General features: G+C 38.3%; 1 protein-coding gene across 7 annotated transcripts in view; it reads right to left on the bottom strand.

The window, feature by feature from the left end:
• Positions 1-24553, bottom strand: part of BBS9 (Bardet-Biedl syndrome 9) — a 479889-nt gene that overhangs the window by 99095 nt on the left and 356241 nt on the right. For all 7 annotated transcript variants that reach the window (XM_027574543.1, XM_027574544.1, XM_027574546.1 and 4 more), the window contains one exon: positions 5901-6083. In XM_027574543.1, coding sequence (XP_027430344.1) covers positions 5901-6083 — 183 coding nt within the window. The remainder of the gene's footprint in view (positions 1-5900; positions 6084-24553) is intronic.

Here is a 24553-nt window from a genome sequence, read left to right as displayed (position 1 = left end):
AGAAGAGGTCATTAATAACAGTAATGATTAGCCATCTCAGTCATCACTCAATCCAGACAGGAGGCACAATGGCCCTTATATCAAACCTGAGCTGTGACGTAGAAGCCTTCAAGCCCTGTAAGTGAGCCTTGATAAGTCTCTCCACACAATAGGATTTCCTATTATAAACATCTGTTTTCTCACATGAACCATGTTGAACATGTTAAAAATAAGTTTCTCCTTCCATATCAGTTTGTCAAAGGAATAATCAATCAAAAACTAAGGCTGAAGGTCCAAATCTCCTCCCCCAGCTGATGTAAGTTTCCACCTTAACTTTCTCGGGGGATTTGAAAGTTCAATACTAGGGAAGGTAACTGTTAAACTCTTAAGAGCACAATAAAGCTTTTCTTTTTCAAACAGTAGATAACATCTACTAAAGATACTAAATGCACTTTTAAAGAAAAGAAAAAGTAAGGCAAAATGCTACACAATGTGCCGATAATACTCCTTCTAATTCTAGGACTGTGTGTACTTAGGTCTCCAAACGGGCGCACTGTTGCTCTTTTCCTTAGAGATTCCCCTGGAGTCAGGTGGAACATAAATGAACATTTGGAGCAGAAGTCAGAGAAAGCCCATTTGGAAATAACAATATTGTTCCTCTTTGCTCTCTTGCCATCTCCTGGACTTTATGTGAAAGAATCTTAGACATCTAGCTGTTTGCTAAGAAAATGAGAAGCAGATCTGTACAGAGATCAGGAAGGGCAAAGAGGATTCATCCACATACCAACTGCAAGTGATAGTGACTACCTAGAATGCTATATTCAAAAGGATTCTGAGGTCATGTTGCTGACTCAACAGGAAAGAATTTGCAGTGATTATAATGTCTACCAAGATCATGTGAAGGGGGAGTAGCAGCACTTGCACCAGCTTATTTCCTCCCTTTTGTGTAGATGTATTCATCTCCCTGGAGAAAGCCTGGTTATTGCACATGTGACCAGGAAGATGATACCAGAATATCAGAAATAAGGGCTGCTAAAGCAAACACCATGGCATAACTTAATGTCAGTGTCCTACCCTTCTCTCATTAATTTGTTAATATGTGCTTGAGTTGTCAACCCAATTGACAAAACCCTTTCTCTTTTAATGACGGAGAGTACTATGCAACAGAAATTATTATGGTGAAGGAAATGTTCTATATCTGCACTTTCCAATGTGGTAGCCACTAATGGTAGCCACACGTGGCTACTGAGCAGTTGAAATATAGCTAGTGAAATCGAGGAACTGAAATTTTAATTTTATTTCACTTTAATTTATGCAAATTTCAACTTAAATAGCCACATTTGGCAAGTAGCTAACATATCAGACAGCCAATACATTTATGGCTAAATGTGACTGGAATCTGTTTGCTTAAAATGTTGATGTAAATCCACAAAGGATGGGATCCAACTCTGTTTTGTTTATTGAAATATGCTGAAAGCCTACAACACTGCCTGAAACATAGTAGATGCTTAATGAATACTCATTGAATGCATAAATCACTGGATAAGACTTCAAGTCAATCCTGAGGTATGTATAGTTTTGCAGCTTTTGGCTTTTATACAACATTATGAGAGGGAGATATATGTCCTATCACAATTAAACACTCTCTCAGACTCAAACCAGTAACCCAGCCCTCACTGACCTAAGTAAAGATAATATTTTCCACAGAGCTTCAAACAGATAAAGGGTCAGTAGATACATGTTTAAATTCTGCATTGCAAATACTCTGAAATCTCCTCAGCCCCTAACCTGAAAGTAAGAAAACAATTCATTTTAGAATTGACCCATCAGGTACTCTGAGAGAATACACTATTTGGGGCAACATTTCTCTATCATGACAGGAAGATGGCAGGGACAATATCATATTTATTATCAAATCCACTGATGGAACTGAGTTTAAGAGCTCTTTTTGGAGATGACAAAGAAAACACTTAATGTCTTTCTTAAAGTGAAGGGAAATACCCCTAAAAAAACCACATTTGGCATATGAACTTTCAGCACCTTGGAAAAGTCACGTGTAATATTCCACAATACCAGCATTTATTTGCCCCAAAACAGTTATGAGAAGTGGCAAAAACAGAAAATCATCACTAAAGAAACAGATCAAAGAAAACAATGATGAATTCTGTTCCAAATGAGATTGTATTTTTAAAAAAAAAAACTGATAATATAGTGTGAAGCACATTCCTTTTCATTAGTAATAATAAATTCTAAATATTTTTGCTTTGTGAATCCAATGCCAGTAAGAAAATATTCCAGAGGGAACTAGGGCATTTTGCCTGCCTTTGTGACACATGCCATCTCAATAACAACGCAACAAACCATTATGCAGTGCTATTTGAAACATAAATAAAACCTCTTCTGAGTACTTTCTTCCTCCTCTCAATACTTGTGGGGACATCTGACCTTGAACTGAGAGTCTCTTCTGAAAATGTTGTCCACATGTCTGAAGTTCTCCCCCTCACACATGTACTCTGCCATCCACTTTCAACCAAACCATCTAAATTACATTCAGATTTTTGTGGTATCATAATAACTTCAATATGGGATATATTTTCAACATTCTGGTCAGAGACTCCTTTCTTCCCCGCCTCACCCTCCCTCCAAGTTATTTCAGGTTTGCATATTTCATTTTCACATCTCAGTGGGATACCCATCACATAACATTTATTTGTGAGGTCTAAAGGCATAATGTGGAGGATTGTGAACTAGCATGTCAAAACCACATACTGCATGCGTACGTCTTAAAGAATGAAAAAAGATTCCTTTTTTCCCCAGACATATAAGCTGTCTCAACAGTATAAGTCCAAAGTGAATACCACAACCTAATTAAAGATGAAGAGCATAACAAGCAGTATTAAAATGTCTTTCTTGATTCATTCTTCTCCAAGTTATGTTTTTATCAAATGTCCTGTCTCATTAATGACTTCGATAGACATAACGAGTATACACACCTTCTAATCTCACCACATTCAGAAGAAAGTTGAAAGAATTTTCCCCACCCTGCTTTGGGAGGTATGACAGCAGAGAACCCAGTGGTAGGGCAGAAAGCAGCTTTGAAAAGATGCCTCGTCCATTCACCTGCTTACAGGGATGAACATACTACATACTCCCAGCAGAATGAGGCTGTTTTTAAAGATCTCTAGATTTGGAACTACCACAGTCTCTCTGGGGACTCAATCCCTGCATTTGAGAACCTTTATTTCAAGGAAGTTCTTCCTCTGGGTCTAATCACACTTCAGGAGCATGAGAGCTGTGCAGTCGCACAGGGCTCGACGTTCAGAAGGGCCCCACACTTGAATTAATGCTTTGCCGTCGCCATCTTGAAATTCTTAATAATGTTATCTTTGAACTTGTGTTTTGTAAGTGAAGTCCGATGGGACAGTGAAGTGTGTGTGAGAAGGGAAGACATGCCCAATATGCGTGGCCTTCTCCCTTTCTGCTCCATAAGCTTAGAATTCCACGGCCCCTGAATGAGTGGGAGTCAGGGAGACTCAAAGCAAGTACAAGGAAGGCGTGTTACATCTAGACTGATTAAGTGAGGCACTGACAGCCCTTCAAGGCTTTTCATTTGCACCAAAACTTGTTTTGAATGAAGAAAGAAACAGGAATGACTAAGGCAGTCCATTATACTCCTGTTACTTCCCTGTATTATCCAACTATTACACTGAAACCGGTAACAGAAGGAAGGGGAAATAGAGCAACACAGAGCTCCTTTTCCTTTCTCTCCTTCCTTACTCATCAGTAAGCTGAAGGTGGAAAGTGTTGGTAGATGTGTGCATATCAAGAAGTGAAATAAAAACAGTTAATTTTGTGCAGTGATTCACAAGTTCTTTAAGAACAAAATGCATAGGCATGTATGAGCTACAAAATACAAATTACATAATTTTGGTGATTCTGCATAGAGGGTCAATGCTCTTACATTTGTATTAAAACTGGCATTGCATACTAAAGATTGAGGGTAAAATTCATGCTAACAACTTAAATTTTTAATTTTTCTTCATTAAGAACATAAAATAGCAAATAAAGCACCATGATGAGAGAGAGATGGCAGAAAGTAAAAAGCTTTGTTTTAGTATCTGTTTTAACAACACTTTAGCACTTTTCTCTACTTTTTGAACAGCAGATCTACATTTTCATTTTGCACTGGGCCCTGTAAGTTATATAGCTGGCCCTGCCCTGATCCTTCATGCTCCAGATTATATCTACTACCTTTGTTCTGCCAAGTCAGCTCTTAGTAGCTTTCACCCTTCTCTCCAGTCATTCACCCAACAAATATTGACTGTGCTATGGTCAGGCATTGTGCCAGATGCTGAGAAAATAAAAATGCGTAAGATATAATTCCACTCTATTCCATTATCTCATTTAATTCTTATTCAATATTGCATAGGTCCTATTATTGCTTCCAGCTTAGAGCTACAGAAGTAGAGATTTAGAACAGCTAGAAAACCTGATCAGAAGGCATCAAGTGGTGGAACCAGGAACTGAGGCCACCCACATCTTTCTGACTGCTAAATCTGAGTTCATAGTTATCATTCTTGCTAATACACTCCTAATTGTATTGTTTTCTATTACTACAATGTCCCTATTTCTAGCGTCTCAAAAATCAGTTTTAGCAGTAATTTTATTTTCTCAATCTAGGAAAAAGGTGTACTCTAAATTTTTTTGCAATTTATTTATTAGTATTTTGTTTAGGACATAAAATATAGTTTGATTTTTTTTTTCATCTGACAATCCTTAGAAAATTACATTCAATTGACAAAGCCTGTGATTTTCAAAATCTTGTTCATGACTTTGTTTGTTAAAATACAGTGCATTGGTTAAAAACATATGCTTTGAAAGCAGCCAGACCTGGGCCCAAATCCTGGCTCTACCACCCACTAGTTTCCAAAAGGTACTTAACCCTCAAAGCCTAAATTTTTTCATATATAAAATGGGGATGTAAACAGTACCTTAACTACCTTACCTTTGGCCATGTTTAAGATTAAATGAGATAATCCTTGTGAAACACTTAAAATACCACCTAATGCCTACCTAGTAAGCACTCAAAAATGTTAGTTTTAGTAGTATTATTTTTAGTCCTATGTTCTCATAGCTGTGTTTAAAAATGGAGTTGAAATGATTTTTTTCTTGAAATGGTTTCCTCCAATACAGAAAATAAGTCCAGGGGTCTCTAATTTCCAAGAAGTATATTATTTCTTTGTATATAAAAGCATGCAAAAAGTTCCCCAAAATTCCCCAAAAATGACACCTGGTAGTCATATAAACCTCTAAAATTCAAGGGCTCTAAGATGTTTTTTACTCATATAATCTTTCACCAAATATGAACCCTCATTTTGCCCTGTTTGGTTCTAAACTGCCTACTCAAAGGGTCAAGAGTAAAGGAGTTTATACACTATATACAAAGAACTATATAAATGTAACAAAATATTCCTGTCATTTAACAAGGCTATCTCAGCTCTCCCTAACCCTTGAAGTAACACTTAAATTTAAGAACATTGAGCAAATTAAAATGGCTGAACTGTTTTCTCTGGTGGAAAAGGAAAGGATTAGCTAATCTGAAGGTTTACTGCCATCGCTCAGGCAGTCAAATGACTATTTCCCTGGCTTCTAAGTGATTGAAGAGCACATAAAAAATAGACTGGATACCACATAAAAATGGACTATATACCTATTTTTAAAATAGCTCTAGAAAAAAAAAAGGCCTTTATTTGACATTTTTATTATGGTTTAAAGAAAAGAAAAACAGGATCTCGGTTAAAAAAAAAAAAAAAGCCTCCATCTGATACCTTAGAAAACATGATAGCCATGTGAGATCTTCCCCAAACCACACTCTTTTCAATAATGATGGCTGTTACCACTGCAGGCTTGTGGGTCCTTACCAATTCTTGAGTGTCCTGCTGCAGTGGCAGAAATGCTGCTTCCAGAATAGCAACCTGGTCAGGACTAAGCTTCTGCCACAGCCCAATCAGCAGAATCACCAGATGGGTGGCACTTCTCAGCTTGGTGAATGACTGGAACAGATTGTCTTGGTTTTCCTCTACTGCATCTGCTAGAGCGATTACCTGCAAAAATGACAAACTTCAGTTAGGGATAATTTCACAATTCTTGAGCCCTCAACAAATTACATTTGGCACACTCTTGTTTTTCTTTAAAACAAATTGATGAACTTTGTCTTCCACAAACACAAGCTATGTTGAGTAATAAAATAGTTATCATTCATCTGTTCACTTCCTTCTTTAAAAAAAAAAAAAATCCCTAAGGTAATTCCAAACCCATATGGCCAGGAGATGAAAATATCCATGAAATCAGCTTAATGGGGACATTGTTCGGTGTCTGCTTCACCATCAATTGACCTTCTACAATATATGATAATATAAGTAACCTCAAATACAGTTACAATAGTCTTTATTACTAGCCACAGAGATTGATTAAAAATATCAAAATAACAGCATTTGCCACATAATTTAAAATAATGACTTCATTACACACTTCAGAAAGTAACTGTCCGCCTCTGATTATTATTCTTTACATGTTACAGGATGCTAGGATATCTAGTATTTCTTTATTATAACCAAAAAGTAGATAATGTTCAAACATTTGACCAATTGAGTAATGTCATTTTTAACATAAATGTCAGGCACTAGCCCACAGGGACCTGAAAGAAAAAAAAATGTTCAGGGTGTGTTAGCTTTACAATGCCAAATCTACTTAGGATAAAATTGGCAGGAGTAGAGTTGGCTTTTTTTTTTTTAATCCTCTTGAATAATCCTGTGGAAAAAAGAACTAAAGCAACAATTGGATGGAACATCCAAGACTGCCCATTGGTGTTTTATTTTAATGTCTTGGTGAATTTTGTGCTCATTAAAAGTAATGAACTGACTGGCCCAGAGGGTCAAGGCGTCTGACAGCCCCCAGAACAGGAATAGTAAAAGCCAGGGCAATGTGAGCTCCTTTCTATCAGTCCCTGCCAGCTTGAGGAACTAGAGCTTAGATGACTTTCAGAACTCTAATGCACATGAACCATTTGGTGATATTTCATGCCTTATTGACACTGGCCCAAAGGGCTTGTTAAAAAAATCATCATTCAAACAAGTAAGAGTTTACAGCTGTGTGGTCTCCCAAATTCCATGTAGCAACAGGGGCTGTAGGGGGACAGTCCTCAGAATATCTGGGAGATGCTGGAAAAGACATACAGTTTCGGAAAAGACAAAGCGATTGAAGGTCCTTGCCTGACAATGCTGGGCAGACCAAGATTCTTTGCCATTTGGTTGAGGGGTTGCAGGAGATAGAAAAGACAATCACAATTCACATTCAGATCTCCAGGGAGCCCTGGGAGTTTGGACCAAGGTCAGCATTACAAAAAAGCGCATTGCTTACTATGTACCTAATACGGTGCTACTTCCTTTCCATAGGTGTTCAGAAAAGTACATGATATCTTATAGTCCATAAGGATCTTATAATTTGTTGGACAGGAAACATACATACACAACCAATTAGTGGAAAGAAACATTACTGAAATAATGTCCTAACTGTGCAGAACAGAAAATAAGTGTAAAAGAAGTTAGCAAAGGGACAGATTACTATCGGCCAGAGTTAATATCCCTGAGGCCTCTTTTACTCAAATGAGGCTTGGAACTCATCCCTTCCCTATTACTTCAAGAAGTCCCCTCTAAGAGACAGAGCCACTTTCCTTAAACCAAAACACCTGGAATCATCTGCTTCTTCCCCCACCCTCACCATGATTACAACTAACTCCTATTAAAGTCTACGTTTATATTTTTTTCTTCCTGTGAGTGTTACCAATTAAGCCTCATTGTGAGGACCATCACATAATGACACAGATGCTTTATTGTTGATAAGCCCAAATCACACAAAGATCAAGGTCATAAACACCTCCTAAGTGCCAGGTATATGCAAGAATTTGCAGGAAGCACTCTAGGAAATTCAATGGCGACAGATCTAATCTCTACCTTCAGAGAGTTTATAATGGAAAAAGGAAAAAACTTCAGAGGCAAATGTTGACATTGTAGGGAAGATCCTATGAATGATAAAGGAGAATGATATTAATATAATTGTTAGGTTAATAATAATCCCTGTAATTAAGTGAGCACAGACTACATGCCAAACATTCTGCTGTGCCATACAGGTATCAGTGCCTTCAATCCCCACACCTCCACCCACTTGGAATGATCTCTATTTTACAGATGAGGCCTCTGAGGCTCAGCAGATGTAAGGAATTTGTCCAGTACTGTTCACAGGGATGCAATGCCCATGCTTAGAAGGGCTCCGTGCTTGGTTTAATGCCCTGCTGTCTCTGTCTTGAAATTCTTCTTCTTTTTTTTTTTTTTAGAGAGAGCATGAGCAGGGGGAGGGGCAGAGGGAGAGAGAGAATTTAAGCAGGCTTGACACCCTGTGCAGAGCCCAACGTGGGCATGATCTCGTGACCCTGAGATCAAAACCTGAGCCGAAATCAAGAGTCGGACACTTAACCAACTGAGCCACCCAGGAGCCCCTCTGTCTTGAAATTCTAAATAATTTTATTTTTGAACTTGTGTTTTATAAGTGAAGTCAATGAAGGGATGATAGACATGCACATGAGGAGATAATGCTCATTAACTCATAGCATTAAATGTTCTTATATTTGCATTTAAAACTGGCATTGCACAATATAAGATTAATGGTTAAAATTCATGGTAACAATTTCAAATTTAAATTTCTCCTTACTTGGAATGGCATTAAATAGAAAATAAAAACACGATCAGAAGGTGTGAAAGAGAGACTACCGAAGAAAGAAAAAAGCTTTGTATTTTAGTAGTTATTTTAACAGCACTTTCTTCCGGCCTTTTAACAAGGGCCCTGCATTTTAATTATGCACTGGGAACTGCAAGTTAAGCACTCAGCCTGACCATCACCTAGCAAGTGACAGATCAGGATTCAAACCTCGGAGTCTCTCACTTCAAAGCCTGCATGCAACCTGAAGCACCTTCTAGGTTCAAAGAAAGGCCTTACTGATTCTGGAGCACTTTAGGAAAGAAAAGGTAGAGGAAGAAGCAGTGGTGTGCTGGAACCAACTTGTCCAGCTCCTACAGGCTCCAGAGAAAGGATGGGTCATTTGATTTTCAGTTTTGTATACCAGCTGTTAAACTCGGCTATTACTAAAAATTAAGCTACATAAACTTAAAATTAAATAAGTTACAACAAAACAAAGGTAATACTCAAAACTCGTTACTTCCTAATTAGTTTACTATTGTCTAGGCCCTTGAGGTTATTTATGCTTATTGTATCTGTATGCTGGAAACACTGCAATGGTGGGTTATTGCCCATTTCTTCCCAACTTTGCATTCAGTGACCTCACACTGGCAGATTGAAATCAGCCACGGCAGAAGAATTTACAACATGAACATCAACAAATCCTCCCAACATCTCTCCTTCCCAGAGAACGAGTTGCTAAATATTTACCAGCATGCCACTGCGAGAGGTACCTGAAATTCATCCTCAAGAATAGATGCTGGGTAAGGGCGCTTTAAAAGTGCAGGAAACAACTGAACAAATGCATTAAAGCAGAAAAGTAGAGGCTGCTTGTTCAGGAAGGAGCAAATATTCCAGTTTGGGAACAGCATTTGATGGGATTAAAAAAAAGGTAATCTGGGCATCTATTGTAGAGGAAACAGAATGTCAAGGTGAAGGGCATGCACATAACACTATAGTACTGTGAGTGTGGGTGTTCCCTGTTGGAGGCTGCACTCAAAGCAACTATCGATCATAGTAAACATTTGGGCATTTGGTGGGACTTAAAGTAAGGCTGTTACGCACGTTCCTCACTATCAAGGGAAAATTCTTACTAAGTGTAACAGCATGTCAGTTCACAGATCCACCCAACTTGCTAAACACAGCTGTGGTGGAAGAATGACTTCTCAGAGAGACAGCAGCCCAAGCCACAGGATCTTTCCTGAGTAAGGCCCAAAATACATCAGTCTGGGAGAAGCATCATTTCTCTAAGTTTCGGTCTTGCTGGTTATATTTCTGTGCCATTGTGGAAAGTGTGCTATCCCCAAACGGTCACAGAAATTGGAAAGAAATGGGATAAACAAGTCCTTATGTAAATTACCCCCAAGGAAAATCTTCCTGACCTAATGGCCAGCATGAAATACTAAACAGATCTCCATGTTCTCAATTTGGTTTTACATATAACAGCCAAGTTTACTTTGTTCTCCATAAGAGCCAAATGAATTTAGCAGAATTAACAAAAAGGGCTGGAAAACGTAGACCCATCAAGATTTAGATCTGTCCCACTAAGGCCTAGAGGATCTCGCTGCTCACCTGGAACTGCAAAACGAGGCCAACCAGCTGCTAGGCCTTAAATCTGAAGGAGAGTGATTTTTCAGTGCTCATCACTGGCTGTGCAAGATGTGTGTTCCCTGGTGTTCAAAAGAACTACAGAAAGGGAGGGGTTTAGGAAACAATACATGCTAACGATTTCAAGCACGAATGTGTTGATGGCCTTTGTTTTGCTTTTTCGAATTGAAGGTTTCCAAATAAAGTGGAGACCCCAAAGGACATCTATGTCCAACTGCCGTATCAGTTGATGCCAAAGTAATGAGGCAGAGGCCCAGGGAGCTGCTTGCAGGAAAATGCTCAACTCATAAAGTGAGTGTGAAATTAATCCCAAATACTTGCAGCTGCCAAGATCGGCTCTAAAATTGGTTACAGGAAAGCAGGAGCAGCAAAGCAGAGCAGACATGAATCATACTGTGTGAACACAGACACGTCCAATTCCTTCACCTAAACTCACCATCGAAGCTGCCTCCAAATCTCATGTGTGGCACACAGAACCCTATTACATTGCTGTTTAGCTGTCATTTACTGAGCGCTGACTGTGGGCCAGGCACTGTGCTAGTGCTGTTATATCCAGATTATCACTTGGTCCTCATGACTACCCTCTGAGATAGGAATTGTTGATCCCTGCAGCCCCCATTTCCAGATGAGGAAACAGAAGCTTAGTGCTCAGATGAGCTTAGCGCCCGTGGTCAGGAACTACAGCAGAGAAGTGCCAGGATTCCACTCCTGTCTCCTGATTCCCCACTGAGTGCTTTTTCTTCTGCAGTGGTACACAAATATATACAGTAGGCTCCTTAAAATAATCCAGTAGGTTTTTATCTTGATAATCAAATGAAGATACTAAGGAAAAACACTACTAATACATTATGTCCGTAACAGGCATATGTGCTTTAGTTAAATTTCCCCATTGTTGGGGCTTTTATCATGAGGTCAACTCAGGTTGAAACTTCCAGGCCAAAGTTTCTGCCCAAAGTTATGGTATAAGGAAATTAGTTCATCATTTGTAAAGGATGGGAAGATTTTTTTCTCTTAAAAAAATGTTCCATATAATTCAAAATTAGGAAGACTTTAGAAATTAGCTATTTATTTACTATATCTGCTCCTTTAGTGAAGCTACTTTTAAAAAAGGGATGATTTATTTATTTTCTACAAATCACAGACTACAATCTTTTCAGTGGTCTAAGCAAGTTGATGTTATGTAATAATAATTGTCATCATTAACTGGGGCTTTCTAGGAGCCAGGCATTGTGCTAACCTCCTTACAGAGATTAGCTCATTTTATTCTCAAAATAATTCTATGAGGTAGAAATTATTACTGCCCCCATTTTCAAAATAAGGAGACAGAGGGGCTCCTAGGTGGCTCAGCTGGTTGAGCATCCAACTCTTGATTTTGGCTGAGGTCATGGTCTCAGGGTCCTGAGATCGAGCCCCGCATCAGGCTCCCCAGTCAGTGGGGAGTCTGCTTCTCTCATTCTCCCTCTCCCTTTGCCCTCCCTCTGCATGCACTCTCTTGCTCTAAAAATAAATAAATAAATATTTAAAAAAATAATGAGATAGAAAGGGTCAAAGCAATTAGTCAGCAGCAGAGCCAGAATTTATACCCAAGCAATCTGACCCAAGAAATGTCACCAAGTAACATCACCTGCATTGACTTTCTGCCTGCACATCGATTTCATCATAGGCATATGTGGAACAAATTCTATCAGAAGCTTCCCAATGGCAGGTTTCCTCTTTGCTGATATTCTAATACCCCCGTATGAATTAAGATAGGTTTAATTTAATAAAAGGCCAGCATGGATGAATGAGTGAAGAAAATGGAGTCATATGATAGGGGTGAGTTTATACATCAGGGCTGAATACAGCAGGCTGTGCCAGGACTGCCTTCCCTAGGGAGCAACTTTATGTCACTATGCAATTTACTTCCCTTTTCTAGGCTCTAGGTTCATCACCTTTAAAATGTAGGGGTGGGAAATATAATCACTAACATCCAACATAGCTGTAAGTGCCAGATTCAAAAACATTTAAATTATTTTTGGATGATATGTTGTTTTGAATTATCCATGCCACTTCCTGTGTTTCTCATTTCATGTTTACTGATCTGGAGTTTTTAATCTATAAAATAACAATAAGAATAATCCTCATTTATTTTATAATTATAATCCTACAAGAATTAAATGAGAGAGGTAAAAAGATGGACAATACCAAGTGTTGGCAAGGATGTGGAAAAACTGGAAACCACATACTGCTAGTGGTAATGTGATATGGCTCAGTCACTTTGGAAACAGGTTGGCAGTTCCTCAGAAAGGTAAACATTGAGTTGCCATATGAGGCAGCAATTACAGTTCTAGATTTATACCTCAGAGAAATGAAAATATATGTCCACTCAAAAACTTGTTCACAAATGTTTATAGCAGCATGATTTACAATAGCCCAAAAGCAAAAACAACTCAAATGTCTGTCCATCAACTGATGAATAGATAAATTATGTGTGGCATATCTATATAATAGAATACCATTCAGCCATAAAAAGAAATGGGAGTACTTACACGTGCTACTACATGGATGAACCTTAAAAACATTCTGCTGAGTTAAAGGAGCCAGTCAGAAGGACTGCATGTTGTTATCATCTATGAGATGTCCAGAACAGGCAAATCTATAAACACTGTAAGTAGACTGGTGGTTGCTTAGGGTTGGGGGGTGGGGGGTGGACAGGAGGGAATGGAAAATGCCTCCTAATGGTTGCACAACCCTGTGAATATGCTAAAAATATTAAACTGTACACTTCAAATGAGTGAACTGTATACATATATAAATTATTTCTCAAAAAGTTGTTAAAAATCATAACAGAAGGAAAAAGTACTGTGAAAGTATAATTCATGTAAGGTAGATAAATTAACCCAAATAAAGGCAACTTTATTTAAGCAACAATTTTGATATGTTAATGGCTATACCATATTGTAACTTGGGCTTAATGACATTCAGAATGATATAATAATCAAATAACTTTGGAGTCAATTACATATGTATGAATACTGGTAATGCTACTACTTGCTAGCTGTACAACTTCGGCTTCTCTACCTTCCTCAGACTTAGTTTTCATCTATAAAATAGTATTCAATCAGTTAACATTCTTTTTATCCATTTCTAATTTGTTTGGCTCCCGGTTACTATTTCTTAATACTCTATAGTTGAGTGCTCATTTCAGTGTAGTAACATCAGGCAAATTCTACTTTTTCTGTTAGGTTAACAAAGACAATGGAAAAAGGAAGACCCTCCTCCAGTACTTGAGGCACACTACTAACTACTACCTCCTAAGGTGATGCAGGACAGCTGGTCATTCTGCAATGCTCCCTGGCCCTCTCTGTGTGGTCACTCAATGGAACAGGGCTCTTCTATAGCCAAGTTCAGTCGAGTTTCAAAGTAAAATGTCATGAGACCATGTATCAGATATGTACCAAAAACCATGCAAGGTTACATGTATTAGATTCCTTTTTTTATTCCTTCAGCAATTCTATTAAAACACACACACACAAACATACAACTTTGCCTGCTCTTGACTTATTCTCTAAAAATCCTCTGAGGCTTGTTAATCAGGGAGCTAAATGTTTGGTTTTTTTAAATACCTTATTGAAAATGCTGGAAAATTTGGTGATTTAAATAAGATGTTTATAAAGTACACTATGAAAAGGCAGAGGGAAAACAAAACTCATACTCAGCCCAAAAAGTAAAAAGAGCAATCGTTAAGTCCCCACCATGCCCTCCATTTTCTAATACTTGGTAAACAGTGGGTATCCCATAAATGCTGGCTGAATTAATGAACCTCAGAGTCCACCTAAAACTCCAGCAAAACTAAACTGCCTCTTTAAATCCTAGACATACTCAATCAGGCATTGTCAAGGTCCCAATTTGAATGGAACCCAAGTGATGTCACATGGAAACAACAGATCTCAATATATCTGTCATCTACTTAAAAAAAAAAATTGCTTCAGTTCACCTTTAGCCACAGCTGCCTAACACCAGGCTACAGACAGCTATAATGACTGCCGAAATGAATTGTTTGTTCACATTGGCTGCCCTTTGGTCAGAAAGACACACTTTCTGTCTAGGGGAGATCTGGAAGCAGGCAAGAAAAAGGGCATACTTCCCACAAACAATATTATTTGTGATAGTGTTTGCTGCAGACTCCAACATGGGAAAGCCCCTGCAATAAGGAAGAAGAAAAAATTTACCATGTCTAAACTTTTACTTTGGTTGAAAAGATCCAATTTGTATCCAAAAGAATTGTTCTTTTAACAGAAACAGTGAAATAAGGTTCAAAATGAAAAGAGAAAGGGCATGATGAATCAAATGCCAGATAAGCATGTAACTGCTTCATTATCTGTGTGCTCAACTTTTAACTAGATAAAAGAGAACCCTAGGTTTTTAACTGGAAGGCATAGAAAGAATCTAATTCTTAGCTACTTTTGCTACTGTGTTATTTTGTATAAACAGGACAGGGGACTAGATTACATTCTATTACACTTCTCATGAAGTAAAAACCTAGCATTCCCCTATAACAAGCATTTAGCTGAAATTCCTAAACCAGACCCAGGATTAGAATACATTTCTAACCATGCTATCATTTGGGGGTAGCTATTAAAACAACAGGGAAAATGTACCCGTTAGTAAAAAAAAATATTCAGTCACACATGATTTGTCTTCATAAAAAGAGACCTGCTAATTGGCCAAATCACCTGATGCTTTGGAACACTGAGGTATGATCGTTGACTCTTAGAAGTCATGATGGTTTTACTGGTCTAGGATTCTAATTTTCCCTGACACCAATCTACCCTTGCCAAATGCCTTGAGAATTCATTTAAAACTGGTTTTAGAAAAACAAATTATTCCTGAGAAATTTCTTTATACTATGTACTTTTTTTTTCTTTTTTAACTTTTTTTTTTCTTTTTTAATGTTCTGCCCAGAAGAATATGAAAGGTGGGCAGTGCTGGAATATAGACTTTGGCTGGGACTTTTAAAACATATACCACTGATACATAAAAATATTAAATAAGACAATAAATCATTGGCAAGTGACACAGGGACAAATTTTGCTATTTCTGCAAAGTTTATTCATCAAATAGACAGGTAACTTAATCAGCTCAAAGGAAACTAACTCCAATTCCTGGCTAATATAATGCTAAAAATACAACTGATCTCAAACCTGATTACTATTTTTACCTTCCTCCCACCCTCCACTCCCCCGCTGACCAAATTTTTACCTCTTTCCATAAAATTACCTACTTATAGCCAAGTGAAACCCCAATTTAAAAAATAGCAATTAATGGAATCAAGCTGTAAAAAAAGAATGAATGTTCTCTGGACCACGATTACTCATTGAACAGATCGCAGTTAAAGCTGGAATCTATGGTTGGCAATGATAGAGCTCGTTTTACAAACCCTGGAGAATGCCACAGTTATCACTGTCCAAAAACAACATTCAAGAGGTCTGATCTGAATAGTTCCTAAGTTCAGAATATTTTAGACCACATTCCGACAGGCAGACATGTCAGTAATTACGTAGCCACCCACACAGCCTTGAGTGCCATCTCCAATGAAGGCAAATGATGGAGAGATGGGTACTTAGTTGGTTATCCTAAGGGCATTCCTTTACCTAAGGCTGCTAATGCTAAGACACATTATTACATGTGATCAATTAAGGCATGCTGATAATCCACCCAAAAAAGCCAAAAGAGAAACTGGAGACTCCAATAGTGTTGATGATGGTGTTGAACATTTCCTTCGTTCCAGAGTTTAAGAGGTAAATGTGGCATTTTCACAATAGAGTGAAATTGTTGAGTTTTCTCTTTCTATGCATCTTTTTTTAAAACATCTAGTTTTTCAGAGTCCATTTCTCTTGAACACCAGTGGTTTTATTTTTGCTTTTTTAGATAAAATACATAATAGTTACACCACTACTATCTGGTAGTACTTTGGCAAGACATGTACAGGGCTATATGGCTCAGATCACATGGAAATAATACAAAAGTCAATGAGTGGAGCTTCCTGGTTTCATATGGAGTGAAACGAGGGTAAATTATTGGTATTTCTACAATCATAGGTTGTTTGGACATTATAACTGGAGGAGGTCTTGCTGAAGATATGTTGTACGTGATTTCTTCTGTGCTATAAACTCCTCCAGGCCAAAGACTATTTTATTGTTTGGTGTACCCCTTCCATAGCCTTAGTCCCATAACAGGCATTTACTGTAAGTTTACTATACTGAAGCAAAATAAAAAGCCTGACAACTCAGTAGCGCAAGAGTGTCCACTAAGATAGCAATTTATAGGGGTGCCTGGGTGGCTCAATCAGTTAAGTATCCAGCTCTTGATTTCAGCTCAGGTCACGATCTCAGGGTCCTTGGATCAAGCAGGCATCAGGTTCTGCACTCAGTGGGGATTCTGCATGAGGATTTTCTCTCTCTCTCTCTCCCTCCCCCCCACCCCTCCCACTGCTTTCATGATCGCTCTCTCTCTAAAATAAATAAATCTTAAAAAAAGAAAAAGGATACCAATTTATAGGAGCACTACTTGGGCAATGGAAATCCATCCCTACATTCCAGGTGGACAAGACCAAGGCCTACCATTTTTAAAAAGCTTTTATATGCTATTTATTGGATCTACCATAGGTATTAAGTAGCTAGGCTCTAAATTCATAACTTCCACAAGTATTACATTACAATGAATTAGTAAATTCATTCAAGTCTTTACTATTAAGTTTATGTGATGAATGTTATAAAGACGGTAATTTAACTTTAAAATACATCCTCATAGAAAAGGTCATACGATGTAAGCAGGTGAGTCAGTTTAAACTATACCCCAGAGCAGGTTCTCAACCTTGTCACTAATGACATTTGGGGGTCAAATAATGTTTTGTTGTGCTGGCCTGTCCTGGGCACTGTTAGAAGTCTAGCAACACTCTGGACTCTATAAACTTGATGTCAATAGCACCCTCCCCCCAGTTGTGGCAACCAAAAATGTCTTGTGACACTGCCAAATATCTCCTTAGGGGCAAAATCACCCTAGTTGAGAACCACTGCTCTAGAGTCTGAGTTTGTGCTCAAAGGAGCTACCCTTCTATAATCAGAAGAAAAGCTCACATCAGAGGTGACTTAAGTTATTGGTGTCTCTACCAATACCGAAGACTTTCTAATTACCATAATGAATTTCAGAAATAGGTTCTGATTAGTGAGATCAGAGGTTGGATAATCAGCATTATGGTGTTAGAAATAGATGCACTGGCAAAATCAACTGTATTAAGATATGTGAATTGGCTGAATATTTTTACACTCATACTTTTCCTTACATGAGAGGGATGAGAATCCAGGAAGACACTGAGAGGATATGGTCCAAGGCTTGAGCCTAAAAGATCCCGTGCCCTGCCTTTGGGGCAGATTTCTAGCTATCCGATGCCCACTATGAGGGTAAGTAGATCCAAAGATTACTGTCCTACCTGCTTCAAGTGAATCTTTCCAGAAAGGTGGTATTCTAGTGCCTACAAGACATAGATTAGAGCTTCACCCAGCCTACTACAGTACAGACTGCATGAATTGTTCCATGCCCACTATGAGGGTAAGTAGATCCAAAGATTACTGTCCTACCTGCTTCAAGTGAATCTTTCCAGAAAGGTGGTATTCTAGTGCCTACAAGACATAGATTAGAGCTTCACCCAGCCTACTACAGTACAGGCTGCATGAATTGTTCCAATGTTTATTTCATAAATGTCTTTGTATAAGGCAAAATTTGACATGAGACTTACTTCGATTATAGCCAGGGAGAATAGTTACAGGAAAACAGTTCATTCTCATCCATCTCAAGCTTTTTGATGGCTATCATTACTTACCGAAAAGAATTTTGACATGACCAAATTGGCAAAGATAGTGTACAAGGTCAATTAAGTGCTAAGTGACAGGGATAAGTGCAATTTAGGAGCTGCCCGCAAAGAACTAACAGTAAGGAAAACAAATATATTAATAAAAACAACTTCTGCTTACTATGTGTCCACTATGTGCCAGGCACAGTCCTAAGAAGTCAATGGATATTATTCCTAAACCTTTCAACAACATTTTAGGTAATTATTATTTTTGACTTATGAAGAAAACAAGGTTCAGAGAAGTTAAGAAACTTGTTCAAAATCACAGAGCAGGGGTGCCTAGGTGGCTCAGTCGTTAAGCGTCTGCCTTCGGCTCAGGTCATGGTCCCAGGGTCCTGGGATCGAGCCCCGCATCAGGCTCCCTGCTCCGCGGGAAGCCTGCTTCTCCCTCTCCCACTCCCCCTGCTTGTGTTCCCTCTCTTGCTGTGTCTCTCTCTGTCAAATAAATAAATAAAATCTTTTAAATAAAAAAAAATCACACACCCGTGCCCAAATTCAAACCAGGGGTGCCTAAAACCTCCAAAGCCCAAGCATTTCCCAACCCACCACACTATAGCTTTAGATAGATACACACACGCACACACACGCACACGCACACGTACACGCGCACACACGCACACACTGCTAGATGACAAGCGTTATACAAATGACTATTGGGTTGAGTTAACATATGAAAAATCTATAAACAAGTCTTCCCCACCAACCTGATTTCCTGGGGATAAAGGGTCTACAGATTCTTCTGTTGGTCCCTCTTTTAAGTAAATCCACATTTGAATGTTTGAACGCTTGTGGTTCAGAAAAGCACTCACAGTGCTGAACATCACTCCTACTGTCTTCCATCTACATCTCTGTTACCTGTCTGGCCCTGGAGTCATTGAGTTTGCAACCCCTGCAATAATCACAAACCTTTCAAACATAAAACAACTACAACAAGTATGGAGAAACAGAAATCGCCCACATGACAAGTGATTAAATCTGAATCTGGGTTCTGGTTCTGTCCCAACACTCCCTGTAGTTTCTGACACCATTAATCCCTTCAAACTTCAGCTTTCTCCTCCATAAAGGAGAGGTATTTGCTGCGGAGCTCAAATGAGATGCAATATAAATGTGTTTGTCACAACACCTAGCACATAGTAAGCACTCAGTACAGCTTAGCACTGTTACTGTTATTATTATTTATTGTTCTCTGGCTAAATACCCAACCAACCAACTTTTTATTAAAACAAAAAACTATTACATACAGTAGCAACCCCTTCCTTTGCCTTTTCATCTCTAGTTTACAGGCCCAATAACTTCAGCATCTCTTCATGGGATTGATTTAGCCCACAAGTTATATACATTATTTACCAACATGTGTAGCATAATTCCCACACCCTACACTTTCAAAGCACCTGTATGTCCCCTTCCATTATATCCATCACATTCAGAATAACTTGTTTGATCATTTTAAGCTCTGGGAAGGCAGGAATTGTGTTTTATCTTATTTACTGTTGTGTCCCTGCCACCTAGTACAGGGCCTAACACATAGCAGGGATCAACAAATATCTGAATTGGAACTGAAATAAACTCCATCTGGCATATCTTGGAAAAGTAGCATCTTGGCTTAACACTACTATCTGAAGCTTCTCTCAGAAGTAGAGCTAATGCTATGGTGAGCACTGTGAATAGTACAAGACCGATGAATCACGGATCTGTACTTCTGAAACAAATAATGCAATATACGTTAAGAAAAAAAAAAGAAGAAGATAGCAGGAGGGGAAGAATGAAGGGGAGTAAGTCGGAGGGGGAGACGAACCATGAGAGACGATGGACTCTGAGAAACAAACTGAGGGTTCTAGAGGGGAGGAGGGTGGGGGGATGGGTTAGCCTGGTGACGGGTATTAAAGAGGGCACATTCTGCGTGGAGCACTGGGTGTTATGCACAAACAATGAGTCATGGAACACTACATCAAGAACTAATGATGTAATGTATGGTGATTAACATAACAATAAAAATTATTTAAAAAAAAGAAGTAGAGCTAATGCCTAGCATACCAGTTGTGATGTCTAAAAAATAGCACACTTCCTTAATTCCATAATGCACTTTGCTTGTTAGGTGCCCCCCCCAGACACACCCATTCTAATGATTTTCAAATCATAATGTGTCTTATCTCTTTGTTCATTTAATGTGCTAATTTTACCTTTTATTTTCAAAGGTAATCAAATCAACAATGTGGCTTAAAATTAACATATTAGGGGCACCTGGGTGGCTTAGTCTGTTAAGCATCTGACTCTTGATTTCAGCTCAGGTCATGATCTCAGGGTTATGGGATCAAGCCCCACATTGGGCTCTGAGCTGGGCATGGAGCCTGCTTAAGATTCTCTCTCCCTCTGCCCCTCTCCTCCTCCCCATCTCTAAAAAACAAAAACAAAAAATCTTAGAATCTACTAAATATATTTTTGTTTGGTATTTTGTTTGGAATCATACCTCCCAATGTCAGGGTCTTCATCCAGTTCCCAGAAAATAAGTGTTCCCAGAGCATCCCTAGCTGTCCTTTGTGGGGCATTCTCTCTTCTTTTCTTCTTTTTTTAAAGCTTTTATTTAAATTCCAGTTAATTAACATCAGTATAATATTAGTTTCAGGTGTACAATACAGTGATTCAACATTCCATACAACACTGGGTGCTCGTCACCACAAGTACACTCCTTAATCCCCAACACCTATTTAACCCATCCCCCCCACCCACCTCCCCTCTGGTAACCATCAGTTTGTTCTCTATAGTTAAGAGTCTGTTTCTTAGCTTGTCTCTCTCTCTCTCCCTCTCTCTTCCCTTTGCTCATTTGTTTCTTAAATTCCACATATGGGTGAAATCATACGGTATTTGTCTTTCTCTGACTGACTTAATTCACTTAGCATAATACTCTCTAGCTCCATCCATGTCATTGCAAACGGCAAGATTTCAATCCTTTTTATGGCTGAGTAATATTTCATTATGTATATGTGTGCATATATATATATATATATACACACACACATACATTATATATATATATATATATATAATATACAAACACAATCTTCTTTATCCATTCATCAGTCAATGGACAGTTGGGCCATTTTCATAAAGGTCCCCTCAGCCTTACCTGCACTTCCCAGTGGGACCTAATGTAGGCCAAGCATGAGTTCTTTCATATGGTCTCCATAACAAAATTGTGCAGTAGAGTTGCTAGATTCACTCTGGTCATGATGAAACTGAGGCCCTTTCTGAAAGGTTTGAAAGACTGTCCACAAACATGCAGCCAGATTCAAACCCAAGTCTGTCTAGTCCTAAAGTCCATGTTCCTCCACTGCACCCCCTGTTGCTACAGAACCTTAGCTCCATGGAGCTAGAAAATTCACTTCTGCAAATTTTTCACTAATTTTTAAAAATTTAATTCTGCTTTCTTATGATCAATGAAAAAATCCATTTGGGGAAGGTAGTAAAGTATATTTCTTATTAATAAAGGCTAAGACTGATTTACCCTAGTAAACATTTGTGAGATAGTGACTTTTTCACAATTACAAAAGTAATTTTTGGTAACTATTTTCAAAATGATCTTGAGCTACAAAACTAGCCAAAAGATAGTAAATATCTATGTACATTTCTAATGTACATAAGACTAGAATAACATAAAAAGGAAAAGGATCCACAATGGTTTCAGTCCTGGCATCAATATTCTCATTTAAAGTTTCCCCTTTTAAATAAAACATACAAATAAAAACAAAAACAAAACAGGTAGAAAAACAAAAGAAAAAATATTTTTTTGCCTCAACAAAAAAAAGGGAGAAAAAAGTAAAAAAAAAAAAATACAAACACAAGCAAATAAATGTGGTATATATTAAAATGAGATCTTTTCTTGAAATGTCCAAGTCTGGATTTGATAGGATGAGAGGTCCTTCTAAATCCAAAACCTATCTTTTCTTCCAAGTGGCTGAAATAGACTATATGAGGAAGATTGTGTCTGATGAGAGAGGTATGGGTTGCAAACTAGTTCTTTTTAGTTTACTTAAATCAAACAGGTGCCACAGCTAAATGAGAATCCTCTAATAGAGTCCATTTACCAGAAATCTGAATCCATTTTCAGGGAATAACAAAAGAAAAAGATTATCATCACACCAGGAACTGATTCACACAGCCGCTTTTTGTTTAAACTCTTGGTATTAATATCCAAAGATGTGATAACGAGCTCAATTTGGATAAAATAACAGGTATCACAACAACTATCCAGAGGAGAAATTTAAAATCTGGGGATAGACTGCCATGTTGGCACTTGTGGCCTGCATGAGTGATGGGAAAGATTACAGTTTAGCTTGTGAACCCTCAGGAAGCAGTTCTTTGTTTCAGCTCTCTAGAGTTTTACCCTGCAGCCATCATTTTAATTCTCCTAAGAACACCTTAGAAAAGTAGGGTTTAACAGTCCTTAGAGAAATTACGGTTTGATGATTAAAAAATAGTATTAGGAAAGATTATACACATTATTAGGGAACTGCTCACCGCAAGAGTTCCAGGATGTCAGAAACCCATTCTGGCAGAAGAAAGGCAAAACATAAATGTTGCATAAAAAGAAACTGATATGAGGGCATAGGTGTGGTTAGGTGGAAGAAAGAGATTTTGAAGTTGGTAGTGGTAAGTATCTCCATAAAATGGGATCATGATCTGGGTTTATTTTGACTTTCTCTTTTCTCAGAAACTTAGTAATTTTCTTCGCTATCACAGTTTTCTAATTTGTATGGGTGATTTCATGTATAGCTTATAGTCTACCACATCTCTGACACTGATGATTATTTTCCCTGTGATCACTAAGTTGTGATACTGGGACATCAAGTTGAGATGTTATGTTAAAAGGGACGGGGGCGGGGTGGCGGCAAGTGAAAGGAGAGCCCTGAGCCTCTCCCTAACTCTTTCTCAGTTTGGGCATAAGGTTTCTGTTCCCTAATGATTGAGAAAAAGACAATTTATAAAGGACAAGGACCCAGACATATCAACTGGCCACTCTGGCCAGAGCTACTGGGAAACCGGGGACCAAAGTATGGTCATGGATGAAAGGGGAAAAGAAATGGCCCAGACAACTTCTTCAGCAGCAAAAATCTGCCTTCGGCTCAGGTCATGATTCTGAGGTCCTGGGATCAAGCCCCCTGCTGGGCCTGCTCAGCGAGGAGCCTGCTTCTCCCTCTCCCTCTGTCTGCCGCTCCCCCTGCTTGTGCTCTCGTTCGTTCTTTCTTTCTCTCTCTCTCTCTGTCGAATGAATAAATACAACCTTAAAAAAAAAAAAGATTGCTTGGTATGTTAGAAACTCAAGGCCCTCGACTTAACAGTTTGATTCCCAGTTTTGCTGTTTCTCCAAATATTCTTAATTAATATATTCCAAATGGAGACCTACTATTCCACTAACTTAGAAGGAAAGAATATAATATCAGTATCTTGTCTGGAAAAAAAATAGCATCTGGAACAAATTTCTGTTTAAGAAATGAGGATACCAATGGATTACAATGAATCTTTGGCATATGTCCTTAAACAAAGAATATTTTTTAAGAGTAAAGATTTGTCAGATTATACAGGAGTAGAGGGGACATTCAATAGTTGGGTTCAAAGGATTTCCAATATCAAAAAAATGGATAGAAAGAACTTTTGCTTTCTGTAACGCTGGTATTGAATTTCAATTTCTAAAATAAAACATGTCGTTGACTTTGGACATGCACAGGATGAGGAGAAAGGGTAAGACATCACTGAACAAGTCATAAATTCAACTTGGTCTCAATAAAAGATATTACTAGCTAAGACAATGAAGCATGTTTTCTTGGCTGGTAAGAGCACCAGTGAATATCAGCTCTGGTCTCAAGCAGCTAAAGAGATTAGGAGAAAGAAAAAGGCTTCCCGAGGATCCCACGCTTCATCTCAACAGTTACCAGGGCCACCTCTGAACAGGCAACTTCTGCAGAAAGACAGAAGTTACTGAGATTTTTTTCAGCATCTATAAAAACAACAACAATAACAAGTTGGCTTCTATGTTGGGTGAGGGAAAAGAGTAGGATCTCAGCTTCGTCCCCCAACCTCACAATTCTGAACAAACCTACGCCTTAAAAATCGACACGTTTAAAAGTTAGTCAAGGATCCCCGAATATATAAAAAAGTATTGGAGAAATCTATTCACTTTAAAGAATAATAGTTAACAGACTCACTTTCATGTTCAGCAACTCTCTGAACGCACTAAAACCAGAATCTGATTTAAAGAAATTTTGTTTCTTTACAGCTTTTTCTCAGAGC

The sequence above is a fragment of the Zalophus californianus genome, chromosome 12 (assembly GCF_009762305.2).
Source record: "Zalophus californianus isolate mZalCal1 chromosome 12, mZalCal1.pri.v2, whole genome shotgun sequence".
Classification (NCBI taxonomy): domain Eukaryota; kingdom Metazoa; phylum Chordata; class Mammalia; order Carnivora; family Otariidae; genus Zalophus; species Zalophus californianus.
The sequence above is the reverse complement of the archived record's forward strand: the minus strand, read 5'-3'. Positions and strand labels throughout refer to the sequence as shown.